The sequence below is a fragment of the Malaclemys terrapin genome, chromosome 1 (assembly GCF_027887155.1).
Source record: "Malaclemys terrapin pileata isolate rMalTer1 chromosome 1, rMalTer1.hap1, whole genome shotgun sequence".
In the NCBI taxonomy this organism is placed as follows: Eukaryota; Metazoa; Chordata; order Testudines; family Emydidae; genus Malaclemys; species Malaclemys terrapin.
The window spans coordinates 243,017,659-243,035,146 of NC_071505.1; the positions used below are offsets into that span (position 1 = coordinate 243,017,659).

At 42.6% G+C, this 17,488-nt stretch overlaps 1 protein-coding gene across 1 annotated transcript in view; it reads left to right on the plus strand.

Moving 5' to 3' along the window:
* The first annotated feature begins 1,981 nt into the window (after positions 1-1,981).
* ADPRHL1 (ADP-ribosylhydrolase like 1) overlaps positions 1,982-17,488 on the plus strand; it is a 30,894-nt gene continuing 15,387 nt past the window's right edge. The window contains exons 1-2 of the mRNA XM_054011104.1: positions 1,982-2,283; positions 11,115-11,279. Coding sequence (XP_053867079.1) covers positions 2,070-2,283; positions 11,115-11,279 — 379 coding nt within the window. The 5' untranslated portion in view covers positions 1,982-2,069. The remainder of the gene's footprint in view (positions 2,284-11,114; positions 11,280-17,488) is intronic.

Below are 17,488 nucleotides of genomic sequence, written 5' to 3' on the forward strand. Positions count from 1 at the left end.
CCTGGAGGAGGCCTGGGAGGGTGGCCCTCCACTCAGTGCGGAGGCAGTGCTTACCTTGGTGGCTGATGGGGAGGATGCCTCCTTGGCGGTGTGGAGGAGGGCCTTGAGGCCATGGGTCTGCCCTCTCTAGCCCCAGGGGAAGACAACTTTCTGCCAGCAGGCCTTGGTCTAGGTGCCAAGCCCCTTGCAGTGCCCCCTCCTCCTCCTGCCCTCCCCTATCTTACAGCACAGGAGGATGCCCCCTGCCCTTTCCACCTGCCTGACTGTAGATGGCACCAAGCTCAAGGCTGCCAAGCCCATTGTGGCAAAAGCTGGTGCCGAACAGCCAGGTTTTGAGCCTCCTGGATGCCCCCTCCTGACGCTGGGTGGTCACTTCCAGAGCAGCTTGAAGGGGCCCCAACCCAGCAAGCCTAACACCTAATACAGCGGCCACAAGTGCTGAATCTATCGTGGCACCTCAGCCCACTGTCATTGTCCCTTTAACCTCTGAAACTGGTATGGTGCTGCCAACCCCCCAGTGGCATGGCTGTCAGGGTCCCCAATCCTGCTCCCATTCCTGACCCTCCCCCATTGCTGCCACTTCTGAGGTTGTCATCCTCCGTTGAGGGTTGACCCTCAATAGATGGTATTTGTGTTCCCTCCACCCACTCTACTAGGAGCTGCTGTGCTCCTTCTGCTGCTCAATCTTGTCAGGGAACAAGATGGGCCCTGACATCTGCGTGGTGCTGTGCTGGGGATCAGCCACTAGTAAGGGAGGGGTGACTGTGCCAGAAGGCCACAGGGACATTGACAGAGGCCAGCTGGATGACAAGCAGGCATCCATGGGCTTCATTGAGTCTGTGGACTTCCTGACTCCCGTCATGCTGTGGGCTGGGACTCAGTGCTGTGTTTTTTCATCGCAGTGTAGACCGAGTGGATAGGGATAGTTGTGCTCAGATGCACGGTATTGGGTACAAAGGCTGGAGTCTCCCTCCCCACATCATGCCACAGAAGGGCTGGTAGTATATGTAGGCACAGAGTGAACCAAACATTGAGTACAAAAGTGTTTATCAAAATATAAGTTTATCCATCAAGTTGGTCATTTTCTGGATAAACAATTTTCCTAGGCCCCCATGATCATCACTTAATATTCATTCCAAAACATATGATGCTAATCTCCTGTCACAGCTAAAATGGAGCCTGTGGACATGCTGGTATGAAAAGTACATTCCTTCCTAGAGAGGAGAATACTAGTAGGTGTGGTATAAATTATTATTTTACTTGATTTTATCCAAGGACACAATGAATTAGTTAATCATTCCTACTGTAAAGGGGAAGAGCAAAAAGTGTGTGTGTGTGGTGGGTTTTTTTAATGGATCAGCCAGCTTAATTTGGAGCCAGTGTTTTCTGGGTTACCTGTCTAAATTCAGTAACAAACCCATCTGTGCCTCCAGATAATAAAACATTGCCATTGGATATAGTTAGAAATGTGAAAGCTACTGAATTTTACTGGGCTCTTTCTACATAATTTGAACCTTGAATCTATTGCATTTGCAGAGGGGCTCTGTACATCCTTTTGTAACAGCAGACTGTGCTTCTGTTTCTTAATCAGTTCCACAAAGAGAAACTAATTTTAAAATATTACAGAACCAAAGAAAAACATGTTCATTTACAAGCCATTAAAAAAATTAACACTCCTACCAGAGATTTATTTATCTGGGTGTAGAGTTACTTAAACTGGATAGTCAAAGTATTTCTGGGCTTGCTTTATGCTGCATTGCAGGAATGATTTTGATCTTTGCATTTCACTACTTGTATGTTGTACACACATGTTTTTACAATTAACTAACTCCCTGTAAAATATACTTGGATTAAGAAATATTTTCTCTTCATTGGATTTGGGACAAGAGGTGGCACCTGCAAAGCCAGAAAAGGCAAGCCTTGCCTTATACAGAGAGATCTGTGCAGTGACACAATGGCTAATATAAAGTGTCAGTTGAGCTCAGCTGAAGGCAAAGGAACAAAGAAAGATCAAGACTCAGTAGCTGCTTTAGACAAAAGGAAAGTGAGAAGAGTCAAAGTCCCTTGTGATGGAGAAATTTAAGGCTGCTGTCTTGCTGGCAGGGGTAGGGGATGCTCTTGGTTATCGAAATTTCACCCGAGAAAACAGTGCTTTAGGTGCAAAGATCCAAGAGGAACTAAAGGAAATTGGAGGACTTGAGAACCTGGTGCTGTCTGGAGACAAATGGCCAGTGAGTGACAATACCCTCATGCACATGGCTACAGCAGAGGCTGTCATCACAGGTAAGTAACGTCTGACTAGCGAACCTAGATGGGGAAGGAACAAAGCTGTGGAGCTGCTAGCTTTCTTAAAATAGGCACTAAATGATATGGGAGCAGTGAGCTTGGGAGCGACTATTCAGAGTCTAAAGACACAGCTTTACTGAATAACAAATATAAGCCTGCAACTTGTCTCCCAGGTGAAAGTAATATTCTGACAGCCACAAAAAGTAACAAGGTTTGATTTCTTAGGTTTAGACTGTCTCCCCATACTTTTTTCTAAGGTTTAAAGCTAATAAAAATTAAATACTAATACAGTGGGGCACTTGGTACCTATCAAAGTGAAAAGTTGGTTAAATAAATATTTTCTGTGCCCTAAGCTTCAGGGAACAGTGCTGCCCTCTGGGAATAAAACTATTTAAAAGAATGAAGCTCTTGTGCAGAAAAAAAAATGCATATAGACTAATCATTAATAGAGTTTTTGAGCATTGTACTATATAGTACATCATGATGTCACTGGGCCACCTTAAACCCATTGAGAAGTAACTTGGTTAGAAAAATGTGTATCTTTGATCTACAGAGAGCCATTTTAAATTACTATATTTTCACCTAAAATATATTACAACAGTCACTGCTATTTATATGTATCCTTGTCTAAAATCACACAAGTCTGAACAAATACATCTGCATTTTCTTAAGGTATTATTTTTTTCTACAGGAAGCAATGGTTTGTATGTCCACTCTCTGCCCAATGAGTCAAAGCTTTTAAGATTAGCAAGCCCTTGTCATCAAAAACACATCATTAAGCAGATAGGAACAGTGTTTAGTGAGATCTTTTTATTCAAAATGAAGCAAATATTTATCTCTCTCTTAAAATTAGTCTGTTTCCCTTAACATTAAGTAATAATATATAACTAAATATTAGCATGTATAGATACATGTATGTATCGTTTAAGTTAATGAAATTTCACTTGTGCTCATATTTCATGTTTTATCTGCCTGCTGCTGAACTGTTCTAAATTTAGTGTCCAGAGATCAGTTGAAGAGAATGTTGGATACTTCATGTTTGGCTACTGGCTAACCAATGGTTTGAGGGATAGCTAATACACTAAAGATAAAGACAAGATGTCAGTCTAACATATTTCTGAATATGGTCAATGATTAAATGCACATCACGTTTCCTGCTTCTGAAGCTCTATAAAAGTATAAATGATATCTGCTAGGCCTGACAAGTCCTGCTTGTAATCGTGTTCGTTATGCTGTAGTGTAATAGTAAATTTTATTATTGAAATACAACAGAAGCAAAGCTATTCCTAAAAAACAACAAATCACCACTAACACACTGTAACTTCCCCAAAATAATTCCTAGACCAGATCTTTTAGAAAAACATCCAATCTTGATTTAAAATTTGGCAGTGATGGAAAATCCACCTCAACTTTGGGTAAATTGTTCTAATGGTTAATCACCCTCACTGTTAAAAATGCCTGCCTTATTTCCAGTCTGAATTTGTCTAGCTTCAACTTCCAGCACTGGATGGTGTCATATCTTCCTCTGCTAGATTGAAGATTCCATTATCAAATATTTGTTCCCCATGTAGGTACTTTTAGACTGTAATTATGTCGCTCCTTAACCATCTCTTTAAGATAATTAGATTGAGCTCCTTGAGTCTATCACTATAAAACATACTTTCTAATCCTTTAACCATTCTTATGGCTCTTCCACAAACCCTCTCCAATTTAATCAACATTCTTCTTGAATTGTAAACACTAGAACTGGAAGCAATATTCCAGCATTTGTTGCACCAGTGCCAAATACAGAGGTAAAATTAACCTCTCTATTCCTACTCAAGATTCCCCTATTTATGCTTCCAAGGATTGTATTAGCCTTTTTGGCCACAACCTCGCACTTGGAGCTCATGTTCAGCTGATAATCAACCATGACTCCCAAATCTTTTTCAGTCACTGCTTCCCATGCAAGTATGGCCTACATTTTTTGTTCCCAGATAGCCAATTAGAATGGTCAAGGCACAAAATGAGATGAAACTAGCTAGGGACATAAAGGGTAAAAAAAAAAAAATTTATGAATACATTAGCAAGAGGAAGACCAAGGAAAGGGTAGGCCTATTACTCAGAGGGAAATACAACAATAGAAAATGCAGCAATGACCGAGATGTTAAATGCCTTTTTTGTTTCAGTTTTCATCAAAAAGGTTAACAATGATCAGATTACTAACACAGCAAACATCAGTGTAAATCGGGTAGGATCTGAGACTAAAGAACAATTTAAGAAATAGACAAATTAGATATCTTCAGATTGGCAGGGCCTGATGAAATACATCCTAGAATACTTAAGAAACTGGCTGAAGAGATCTCTGAGCCATTAGCGATTATCTTTGAGAACCTGTGGAGGACAGGAGAGGTACCCAAGAACTGGACAGGGCAAATATAGTACCTATGTATAAAAAGGAGAATAAGGACAACACAAGGAATTATTGACCAGTCAGCTTAACTTCAGTACCTTGAAAGATAATGGAGTAAATAATCAAACAATCAATTTGTAAGCACCTAGAAGATCGTAAGGTGAAAAGTAAAAGTCAACATGGATTTGTCAAGAACAAATCATGTCAACCCAACCTAATATCCTTCTTTGACGGATAGGGGGACTTGTGGATAGGGGGAAGTAATAAATGTAATATATCTCAACTTTAGTAAGGCTTTTGATACTGTCTCACATGGTCTTCTCATAAGCAAACTAGGGAAACACAGCCTAGATGAACCTACTGTAAGGTGGGTGCACAACTGGTTGGAAAACCTACTCAGAGAATAGTTATCAATGGTTCTCAAGGTGGAAGAGAAGTGAGGTCCCACAGGGAGCTATCCTGGGTCTGGTTCTGTTCAATATCTTTGTAAATTATTTGGATAATGGCATAGAGAGTACACTTATAAAGGCTGCGGATGATACCAAGCTGGGAGGGCTTGCAAGCACGTTGGAGGAAGGGATTAGAATTCAAAATTATCTTGACAAACTGGAGGAATGGTCTGAAATAACCAGGATAAAATTCAATTAGGACAAATGCAAAGTTCTACACTTAAGAAGGAGTAATTAATTGCACAAGTATAAAATGGGAAATGACTGCCTAGGAAGAAGTACTGCAAAAAAGGATTTAGGGGTTATAGTGGCTCACAAACTAAATATGAGTCAATAATGTAACACTGTTGCAAAAAAAGCAAACATCATTCTGGGATGTATTAGCAGGAGTGTTGGAAGCAAGACAGAAGTATTTCTTCCACTCTACTCAGCACTGAAAAGGCCTTGACTGTAATACTGTGTCCAGTTCTGGGCACCACACTTTGGGAAAGATGTGGACAAACTAGAGAAAGTCAAGAATAGAGCAACAAAAATTATTAAAGGTCTAGAAACCATGAGGAGGAGGAAAAATTGAAAAAAATCCCTTTTAGTATGGAGAAAAAAAGACTGAGGGGCAACATGATAACAGTCCTCAAGTACGTAATAGGTTGTTATAAAGAGGAGGGTGATAAACTGTTCTCCTTTGTTCACTTGAGGACAGGACAAGAGATAATGGGCTCAAATTGCAGCATGGAAGATTCAGTTTAGACATTAGGAAAAACTTCCTGTCAGGATGGTTAAGCACTGGAATACATTTCCTAGGGAGGTTGTGGAATCTCCATCTCTGGAGATTTTTAAGAACAGGTTAGACAAATATCTGTCTGGGATGGTTTAGAGAGATGATACTTAGTCTTGTCTCAGTGCAGGAGATGATTAGATGACCTACTGAGGTCCCTTCCAGACCTACATTCTATGATTCTATGTAGACATTTACATTTAATCTTATTAAAATACATATTGCTTGCCTATACCCATCTTATGAAGCAACCCAGATTGCTCTGTATCAGTGACCTGTCCTCTTCCTTACTTACCACTCCCCCAATATTTGTGTTATCTGCAAACTTTATCAGTGATGATTTTATGTTTTCTTCCAGGTCGTTGAAAAAATATTAAAAAGCGTAGGGCCAAGAACCAATCCCTGTGGGACCTTACTAGAAACACACCCGTTCAATGACAACTTCCCATTTACAGTTACATTTTGAGACCTATCAGTCAGCCAACTTTTAATCCATTTAATATGTGCCATGTTAATTGTCTATCATTCTAGTTTTTTAACCAAAATGTCTTGTGATACCAGGTCAAATGCCTTGCAGAAGTCTAAGTAGGTTACATTAACACTATTACCTTTATCAACCAAACTTGTAATCTCATCCAAAAACATACTGAATTAGTTTGACAGAATCTATTTCCCATAAACCCATGTTGCTTGGTTTTAATTACATTACCCTCCTTTAATTTATTGATTAATTGAGGGTCCATATCATCTACTCCACTCATTTGCCCAGGATCAATGTCAGACTGTGTTTATCCTGCACTTTGAATGCCATACACACTCACTGGAGAATCTATAACAAAATGCATGACTGGACTACTGAGACAGCTGCAGATTGGAGAGGGGAATTTTAGTGAAGACTTTTCAGCCCATAGCCACATGTCTGGGAAGAACACAAGCATGACGAATGAACTTTTATCATATTATCTGAAGAAAAACAGAACTAGAGCAGTCTGTAACACCGTGGTGGGCTGAAAGCAAATAAAAGAGATTGGACCTGATTCTCATTTCACAGTGGTGTCAAAGCCTTGAAATCAATGGAGTAAAACTAAAGTAAATGGAATCAAGTCTATTGGGCCCATTCAGCTACTACTTGTACCTGTGACTTAGTTCTCTGATGTGAAGCTGCTGCTAAATGGACCGTTTTCTCTCATTTGAAGCTTACGGAGAAGCATTGTCAGCATCTGAAGGTTCCTGGCTTCCTCATCCAAGATGGTGGCCTTGATGCAGACTGAGGAGCATAAGGCTATATGTACATAGAAGGGGAAAAGAGGAGTTTTATGACTTTATCAGAAATTTGAAAGACCCCCTGATCCCAAAAAAGTAAAAACAGGGAAAAAAAGTCCCATTAGCTATATTGGTTAATAACAACACACATAGTGATCCTTTGTGGCAGCTGCAAGAACATTTCATTATTTCCTCTTCTTTCACCTCACCGTTTGTGTGCGTGTTTTGTTATTAAGTATTATATTATGGTAGCATCCAAAGGTCCCAACTGGGAGTGTGCCCCATTACTCTAAACACTGTATAAACACAAGAGCAGATGTAGTTTCTGTTGTGAAGACCTTACAATGGAAGGACCTGCTCAGCTGCTCAGTGCTGGTGGTCTCTTGTTCCCACACAGGCATAGTGAAGTTAGTGAGCTCCATGTGGGTGGAAGGGTCTGCCATGTGAGTCAGTTGGCAGGATAGGGCCTATAGTTTGTAGTGTGATTCTAAAAGCTGAAAGATTTGCATCAAATGGACACAAAACCAGTACTGATGTTGCATGGTTTTTCCATTATAATGGCAGTATTCAAGAATCTATGTTTCTGACATATAGCAAGTGAGTGGGGAATGGGGAATCATGAAGAATGGTAACTGTTATCAGTTATGTTACTGTATTATTCTTATACTCCTTCACATCTTCTCCAACGAAGCAAGATGTATGTGTGATTTTTTTCCCCTAGAGAGATTATACCAGGAAGTCAGGATTTTAGTAAAGGCTAGGAAGTGACAGACAAGTGCCTTTTCTTCTCTAATGTATTCACCACAACAGTCATCAGCATTTTACTTTTCAGTTGTTCCATAAACATCACCTTTTTGGTGTTTAAAATCTTGATTTTTTTCTTCCAGTAACATCCCTCTAAGGAAAAAAAAATCACGATTCCTTTTTACTCTTCACTTTGTTAAGGCAAAGCATAGAGTTTCAACATTCAAGTGCTAACTGAGTCCCATTAATTACTTCTGTTAAAGGCATAGATGGCAAAACTATAATTCAAACCTACATCTCCTACAGCCATCAACCTCTCCATCTTCATGACCACAGAACCTCAATCTTGCCAGCCAGAGCACCTCAGAAAGGATATGTAACAAGCAGCAATGGCAGCTGGTACTCATACCGACTCAGCTAAAGCCTAGGTCCCATGAATCTGGCCAAACGTCCAAGCAGAAAGTCTCATCCAGGAACAAAGGGTGAAGCAATCCCAGGAGCTCTTTCAGTGCATGCTTTATTGCATGGAAGGAGGATCAAGATACGTGTGGATATTACCAAGAGCAGGAGATACCATATAATTATGACTGAAACCAATCAGGCAGTTTCCTTCCTGGCATGAACAAGCATTTAAATAATCAGGCTTCAGTTTTGAAGAAAAACAAGCGTCTATCTCTAGTGGGCTCAACTGCTGAGATACCAACTTGAAAACTTCCCCTGGGAGTCTCCAGATATAGGACCTGTCGTGATACTACTACTGTGACGGTCCCAGGATGTTCTGGGCCAGAGTGAGGTTTGGTACTGAAGACAGCTTTTATAGTAATAGGCAAATATTTGCCAGTCTCTGGGATTTCATCTCCAAGCAGTTTGTGCTACAGTGTTCTTTTAAAAAGGATACAAGAACAGGCCTGGTTCTTAATGCAACTTCTGATGGCAAAAGCCCATTCCATTAGCTCCAGGTAGCTGATGTGCAGTTCATAATCTTCAAGAAGCATATGCCTACCCAACTGATAAGTTTCTGCCTTTTGTTTCCCACCTACATAAACTGGCATCTGGCTAAGTCTGAAATGGTGTGGTGGGTGGTGGGTGGTGGGTGGTGGGGGGATGGCTTGAAGATGCCCTTGCTCCTCTGGGATTCCATGTGGGGTGAGGGGTAAGTTTTATATGATATACTACAGATGGAAGAAGGGAAACTGCTGTTTTTAACCTTGTTTTACTGCATATATGGTCATTTAAAGAACATCCCTGGATTATTAGCCTCCATGCCTTGCCTTAAATTGGCTCTCTTCCATTATTCTGAAGATCTGGCCAGTGACTGAAATAGAGGGATTATTAGATGAGCTTTCCCCATAGGATGCCTGAGGCATGTGATTTTCACTGTTTGTTCCTGCCATAGAGCACCATCCTGCCTGCATCCAGCAGGCATTCCTGCCTCAGTTTCCCCATTCAGAGTTCCCAGTAACTCAATTTCAGGCTCTCTTGCTTGAATAACAGCTCTCCTTGGGGCCAGTTTATTACCAAAACATCATTCAAAAAATCCCCAACAAAAGTCCCAAACATAATCCATTTCCTACACCCCGTGTACATTGTTCTTAAAACTGCACTCTTGCCAGTGGGCAGCCCACCAGCTTCTCTGCTGTGAGTCTTTCCATACAACACTTTGATATCTTCTACCACACCGAGGCTTCCAATCAGTCATTTTCCATCCCTCTGCCCTGTCCAGTTGGAGTGCATCCCTGCTCTTCCCAGCAGGAATCCCCACAGCTTCTCTGCTGGGAGTGCATCTTCACCAGGGGAGCATCCCTCTGTCCCCCTGGCTTTCTCACAGTTCCCCTGGATGCAGCTCTCCTGTGTGGAGATGTCAGAGGGTAAGCGCATCAACTGCTCCCCTGCCTTCAGCCCTCTCTGGCTCTCAGCTTCAGCTCTCCAGCATAGAGCCAGCAGGCACTTCCCTCTGCTGCTCTCTGGTCTCCAGCCCTGACTGTCTGGCTTGGGGAAGTTAGCCAGCAAACCCCTCTTGTTGCTCTCCAGCCTTCCCCCAGGAACCATCTACAGCTTCCTAAAGGGACCTCCTGCAGCTCCCTCCTCCGCCCCCTCCCCCGCCCCAGTCCCAGTCTCTGGCAGACCTCACCAGCCCTTTCCTGACTGACCCAGGCAGCCCTGACTCACCAGGTCTCTCTTCCCTCAAGGGCCCAGGTGCATTCTTTTAAGACCAATTGGAATGAGCTGATGTGGTGCTGGTGCACTTAGTAACTTACTCCAACAAGTAGTCCTACTGAAGAAGCAATGTATTATTCAACATGACTAAGGGCTCCCAGTAAAGACCTCAGTTTTCAGCACAGTAGAAATAACCAACAAGCAAATGTAGTTAATGACCATGTTTCAGAGAATCATTTGCTGAGAAAATTAAGATTATAGAGATTTACTATTATTATTAATCCTCCTGCTCCTCCTCATAATTTATATCATGGTAACACCCATTGAGGATCAAGAGTTCGTTGTGTTGGACACTGAAGAAATATAGGAAGACACAGACCCCTGCACCAAAGAGCCTGCAAATCTAAATAAATGATCAATAATTATATAAAATATACAATTAATAAAAATATATTAAAAACCACTAATTTGCCCCTGTGCTTAATTACAATGAATCAGTAGAATTAAAAACTAGTCAATGGTAATTTTTTAAACAGGGTAATTCAGTCTTGAACTGGATTAGTGTCCACATATAAACTCAGAGGCTCTGGTTTGTCAAGGTATTAAAGCATGTACATAAACTTTAAGCACTTGAATAGCTACATTAAAGTCAAAGGGACTTCTCATGCCCTTAAAACAAGGCACATGTTTAAGTACCTTGTTCAATGAGGGCCTAAATGGACCCTGAAGCAACAGTTACTGGAGGGAATTAAAATAATAACTAACTAAATAAATAAAAATATGTCCTCTCTAGTGTTTTCTGCTTTTGCTTGTTTATATTACTGATTGTAATTTGGACGTAGATGCAGCTGTACCCTCTCCAGGACTGTTTTAATGGCTTGTATAAATGTGTTTATATTCATTTATGTTAACAAATCTTCACATAAATTAGAAATGAAAAATAGTAATATTTGAAAAATGCATGATTGGGTTATTTTTTGTATTTTTCAATATTCCCCTCTTCTTTTTCCACTTATTATAATGGTCCTTTATTCCTTATTCTGAACAGATTACTGGTGTTTAGAAGACCTGTATCGTGACTTGGTAAAACGCTACGTTGAGATCATTGACAAACTTCCAGGGAAATGGTCAGACCCCGCTACCATTGAAGGTTGCTCACAGTTAAAACCAGATAACTATCTCCTAGCTTGGCACACACCATTTAATGAAAAGGGTACAGTATTTTCTATCTGTTATATGTTGATTGTTAATAACACATTTATTTTAAAGTTAAATATCTGGAAATAGATTATTTTCCCCCTGCCACAAATAAGATGTACTGTAACAATGCTATGTTTGTCCAAAGATGGCAAGTGATATGTAAGAAATTCCTTTTGTAGGGCACTATGTCCTTTTGTAAATCAACTCTGGCCTGCTTAACATCTATTTAAAGAAACTTTATTCTTGGCCTTATGCTTCTGGGTCCAGATTTTTGTCCTTGAATTTCATGTTTATTTTAAGGAATATTTTCCACCATGTTTCCATTTTTGTTTCTCTAGTTTTTGATCTTTTTAATGATCCCATTGTAAAAGACAAATTGTTGAGCTTGCAGTTGAGATAGATAGATAGGGTGACCATATTTCCCTATGCTGAATATGGGACACCTGGTAAAATTACTTGTATTCAAGCGAGTTCAGTGGCAATCAATCAGAACTATTCAGTACAAATGTTCAAATTAACATCAAGTTGACTGAGCCCCTGTTAAAAAGAAATACTGCGTAGTTGGATTCTTTTTATTTATCTTCTTATCTCTAAGGCTTTAGGGTTCACATGTGGAGAGGTGACACATACACACTTCCATACCCCTCTCTCACAGGGGGTGGGGGTGTGTGTGACTGACCAACCTGACCCTCCCCGCCCGGCGCTCTCCATGCTCCATGCCTGGCTGGGGCCCCAGGATGGAACCGCCTCTCCTGATACCTGGCGCTGCATCTTCCCAAGACAACACATGGGTGGGGCAAACATGGTCACATGCCTCCCGTCCCACCAGATTTTTGCCAGGGTTCACACCAGGATGTGGCCAGCAGCAGCCTTTCGGCACTGTGCGGGAGGGAAGGGACAGGAGCTGCTTCCAGCCACAGGGGAGGTGGGGGAAGGGATGACCTGGCTTGTGTCTTTGTAGAGCACATCTCTTCCCTCCCTCCCCACTCCCCTGTGTCTGGAAGCAGCTTGTCCCTTCCTGCCCGCACAGTGTTGAAAGGCAGCTAACATCTCCAGGCTGCTGCTGGCCACCGACATAACCCAGCTGCCTCCTGTCCCTCAGCTACAGCACGGGCAGGAAGGGGTTAAGCCCTAAGGATGCATTGTGCACCAGGGCCCAGGGAACCTGACTGCAGGGGCTTCAGCGAACCCAGCCAGAGAGGTTGCTCAGCAGGGGAAGTGCCTAGGGGATGGCGGGACCCAGGGTTGGGGGGCAGGTGAAGATGGTGCTAAGCCCCTGCACAGGGGGCTGCTGTGGAGCCTGCAGGGTTAGGACATGAACAGGCTAGAAATTGCTTCTCCTCCTCCACTCCAGAGCTTACCTGAGGTCAGAGAGGCTTCCCCATGCCAGTGCTGCGTGGGGTTCGGCACATGCAGGGCTCGGCTCTTCCTGGCCAGTGCTGAGGGCCGGAGGGTCTTGGGCTTTCCTGGGGCGCCGGCCCAGCCCGAGGCAGTGAGGGAAGGAAGGAACCTGCCGGCCAGGCTACTGGTGAGCTTTGTACTCTGACCAGGGGCTGGTTCTCCGCACAGCGCTGGGACCAGGACACGTCCCGCCTAGGGGGATATAGAGAAGCAGTGGGGTTTGGGGGGTGAAAGGGCAAAGGAGGGAAAGGACATTGAGAGGGGGAGCCTGTAAAGGGCCAATGCGTGGGCAGCAGAGGCAACATATAGCCAGCTGCTACCTGGCACCTGCCCGCACTCACCAGCCATCGCAGCTCACAGCGTGCAGCCAGTGTTGTCCAGAAACAGGGTGGGGGATAGGGCCCTGCTGGCCGAGAGCTGGCATGCAGCAGGGGCTGCACTGAGGGCCCAGCAGGGGGAGCAGCCACTTTGGCCCGTCAGCAGCCTTGCACACCACCCCCATCATTGGACACTGGATCCCCCCTCCCTCACTGGTAGTGAGCGGGTGGCTGGCAAGCAGGGATCCGGCCAGCAGCAGGACCTGCCAGTACTCATGGGGGGAGACAGAAAATACCGGACAATTTGACCATTTTTAAGAAAAAGTCGGGACATCTGCAGACGGGCTTAAATATGGGACTGTCCCTTTAAAAATGGGACATCTAGTCACCCTATAGATAGATAAACTTTTCAGTGTAACTCTTCTTTGGAAGAAAAAGAAAGATCTTTTCAGTGGTTTGAGCACTGGCCTGCTAAACCCAGGGTTGTGAGTTCAATCCTTGAGGGGGCCATTTAGGGATCTGGGGCAAAAAATCTGTCTGGGGATTGGTCCTGCTTTGAGCAGGGGTTTGGACTAGATGACCTCCTGAGGTCCCTTCCAACCCTGATATTCTATCTTATTATATTACCTTCTTTCAGGTAGATACAGCATTAAACTCCCACGACCAATTTTTTCTTCACTGATAATCCTACCATCCTTTGGCATTGTTCTCTCTCACACACAGAGAGATTTGTGTATATACATAATCTATATTTGAGGCTCTCTGTGACTATTTAATTTGTGGGTCCTGTGGCACCTTTAAGACTAACAGAAGTATTGGGAGCATAAGCTTTCGTGGGTAAGAACCTCACTTCTTCAGACGCAAGTAATGGAAATCTCCAGAGGCAGGTATAAATCTCTATACTGATTTATACCTGCCTCTGGAGATTTCCACAGGACCCTCTGTTGCTTTTTACAGATTCAGACTAACACGGCTACCCCTCTGATACTATTTAATTTGTGACTCTCCAAGTTCTTCAAGGTTAAATGAACTATACATTTATTAATATACACACACCTATCCATACAGTTTAACGATGAAGAAAGCAGAGAGCCACTTTATCATCAAATGAAATAGTCACAGTCACTAAAATGCACTACAGCATCTAGACATCTCACTGGGTTGGTATGATACTGTATCGCTGTGATATGACACTGCACCAATACCACTCAACAGCATCAAATATTGATGCAATATCGGGACCAAAACACTGCAGTGCAATGCCATCATTGTTTATTGTTGCCCTTCTGCAGCCAACTCTCTTCAGCATGAATAGCTCCTCTCTCGCATGCTCAGTCCCTCAACACAGCTGCTGGAAGGGGAGGAAAGTAATCCTGGCAACTCCAATCCATTTACTCCTCCTGTGTGTCAGGGGCTGGGCAATGCCCCTGTCATGGGCACTATGCATGCTCTGGCTGTTCAATCAGTGGGAGACTGCATGTGTGGCCCTGAGAAAGCTATATATATCTCTAGAAACAGTACCACAGTTACATACTTTAATTAGCTCTTTGGGTTCTTATCTATTCTTCTCAGCCTTCCCCTTCTTCCCCTTCTCATCCTGGAAGTATGGTTCTTAGTATGCCTTAAGCTAGAATTCTCTAAAATGAAAACTTATAGATTTTAAGGTCAGAAGGGACCATCATGATAGTCCGACCTCCTGCACAACGCAGGCCACTGGACCTTGCCCACCCACTCCTGTAATAGACCCCTAACCTCTGGCTGAGTTACTGAAGTCCTCAAATCCTGGTTTAAAGACTTCAAGTTACAGAGAATCCACCACTACACTAGTTTAAACCTGCAAGTGACTCATGCCCCATGCTGCAGAGGAAGGCGAAACACCTCCAGGGTCTCTGCCAATCTGACCCAAAGGAAAATTCCTTCTCAACCTCAAATATGGTGATCAGTTATACCCTAAGCATGTGGGCAAGACCCACCAGTCAGATACCTAGGAAAGAATTCTCTGTAGTAACTCAGAGCCCTCCCCAACTTGTGTCCCATCACTAGCCATTGAAGATATTTGCTGTTAACAGTCACAGATCAACTAGATGCCATTGTAGGCAGTCTCATCACACCATCCCCTCCATAAACTTATCAAGCTTGGTCTTGAAGCCAGTTAAGTTTTTTGCCCCCACTGCTCCATCTTGTGTTTTGCCAAACTATTCTGAGAAATGCCGATCTGTATATTTCAAGAAGGATTTTTTTTAATCTTGAGAGCAGAGCACAATTTAATTGAGGTGAGGGATTCCCTATACCTAAGGCTCCAAGTTTCTTAATGAGATTAGAAGATTCCAATAGAACTGAAAGTGTGGTGATCAGATTAACCTTTCAGATGAGGTTAGAACCAAATTCTTGATTTCATGTAGTCATTCTAGAGTGTCTCACTTTTGCAAAAGTTGCTATGTCGGCCTCCATGTCCTGGGGCAAATTGCAGAGTGGGTAACTACATACTACCAACATAAATTTTGTGTGCTCAATTTCCTCTGGATACAGTCATCCTAGTCACTTCTTGTGATAAACTGTTGTGTACTGTTTCTGTACACTGTCAAATAATGGCCATATTCTTTTTCATAGGCAGATGAATTACATTAAGGGATGAAGTATCGGGGGTAGCCGTGATAGTCTGTATCCACAAAAACAACAAGGAGTCCGGTGGCACCTTAAAGACTAACAGATTTATTTGGGCATAAGCTTTCGTGGGTAAAAAACCTCACTTCTTCAGATGCACGATGAAGGGATGAAGCGATTCTAGTATTATAGGCTGAACTGGCAGTGACACTTGTAGTTAATGTTGCCTAATGTTTTCCATTGTAAGACCCTGTTTTCAGTGACTCAGAACTTTGCTAAATTTTAAAAGTTCAGGCTGAAAATTTCCATGCCGGGCATTTGCCTTGGGCTAAATTTTTTTTAAGGCTTCAACAAACATGGCTCATCTGTTTCTAAGAGGTTATGGGGAAATATGCTGTTTTGCCGATGTTAAAAAAATTCTCATAACGATTTAATTGAGAAGCTCTGGGCCCTCCATGCTCTGGACCAAAGACTTAAAATTTGACAGGTGGGTCACCCTGGTATCAAAGATGTACCTTTTTCTGTCAGTGTGCCAAAAACCCAAATGGAGAGTCTTATTAGGGTTTAGCAGCTAAATTCTCCAAGTTTCTCTCTGCACCGAGCATGCAGGCACTGAGGGGGTCTTTCCCTCCAGTTATACCACTCAGCTGCTAGAGGCCATCATGGCTCTAGGGAATGGAAGTGAGATGAAGGAGACTCTCTCCCCCATGGTCTCAACGTTCCCCTGACTGGTGCCTATGTCAGCTTGAAGGAGAAAAAAGAAACAGCTTGATGTGAATGTAGAAAAGTGAAAAACAGAGGGGGACCAGAAATGGTGGGCAAAGGGGGACTGGAACAAAAGGGCACAACCCTATGGGACAGAGCAAAAGAGTCTAAAACAACTAGAGCATATATTCCCTTCCAGAACCTGGAAGAGAACCCAGCATATTTGAGTCTCAGCATTGCTTTTGTCTAGAAAAAAGCTATGAAACTCACCAGCAAAGTGTTTGGATTATCCCCTTTAGTGGCTGGTCCACATAGAGGATTACAACCTACTACTGTCATCTGCTAGTTCAAGTGGTAAAACAGTTTCATGTGGTTCTAAAGGTTTCAGATCTGGTGATGGGGTCAATATGATTCGACATGATGGACTTTGCTTTTTTTAGAACTTAGGAAATTATATATAAAAAAACCCATGTTAGAAGAACATTAAGGTTGCAAAGTAAAGCACTCAAAAGTTAGGAAATGCCAGAATTTATGTTGCCCATGCGCGTGCATATATATTCTGATGTGGTGTTTAAGGTATAAGGTTTCCTGCCTCTTAGGTAAGAGCTGCAGACAGAAGAGACCAGTGGTCAGGGAAGCTTTAGTGTGGGTGTTTACAGTAGCAGAAGGGAAAATTATATGTCTTCTCCTTTTCCAGCCTGCAAAAAGTGGAAAGGTCTCTTAGTATGTGTGGTGTATGACTCTGAGCCTTTTGCATGTTCTGGTTAAAGCCCGCCCAAGGAAAAAAATATAGAACTAAACTTGAGCATTTGGCCTTTTTAGTGCTCCCCAAGCTGATGAATCTGCCTGCTAGTTTATGCTGGACAAATCACTTAAACTGGAACTTTCACAGTGTTTATTAATTGTGTGTTCCTCAAATTCTGGGTGCCCAATCTGAGTCTCCTGGGGTCTAATTTGCAGAAGTGCTGAGTGCTCATTGAAGTAATGGGAGCTGTGACTGAGCATATTCAATGCTACAAAAGTACTCTGAAAAATCAGGCCCTATAAACAAACAATTTGAAAGATTTGCTTTCCACTATGTTTTTTGAACTTGTCTGTTTCTCCTACCACTACGTTCAATATTGGCGTCAGGAAAAAGCAAAGCAACTCAGGTGTCAGCCAAGACTGATCAATGATTGCAGAAGTTTTTGAGTTA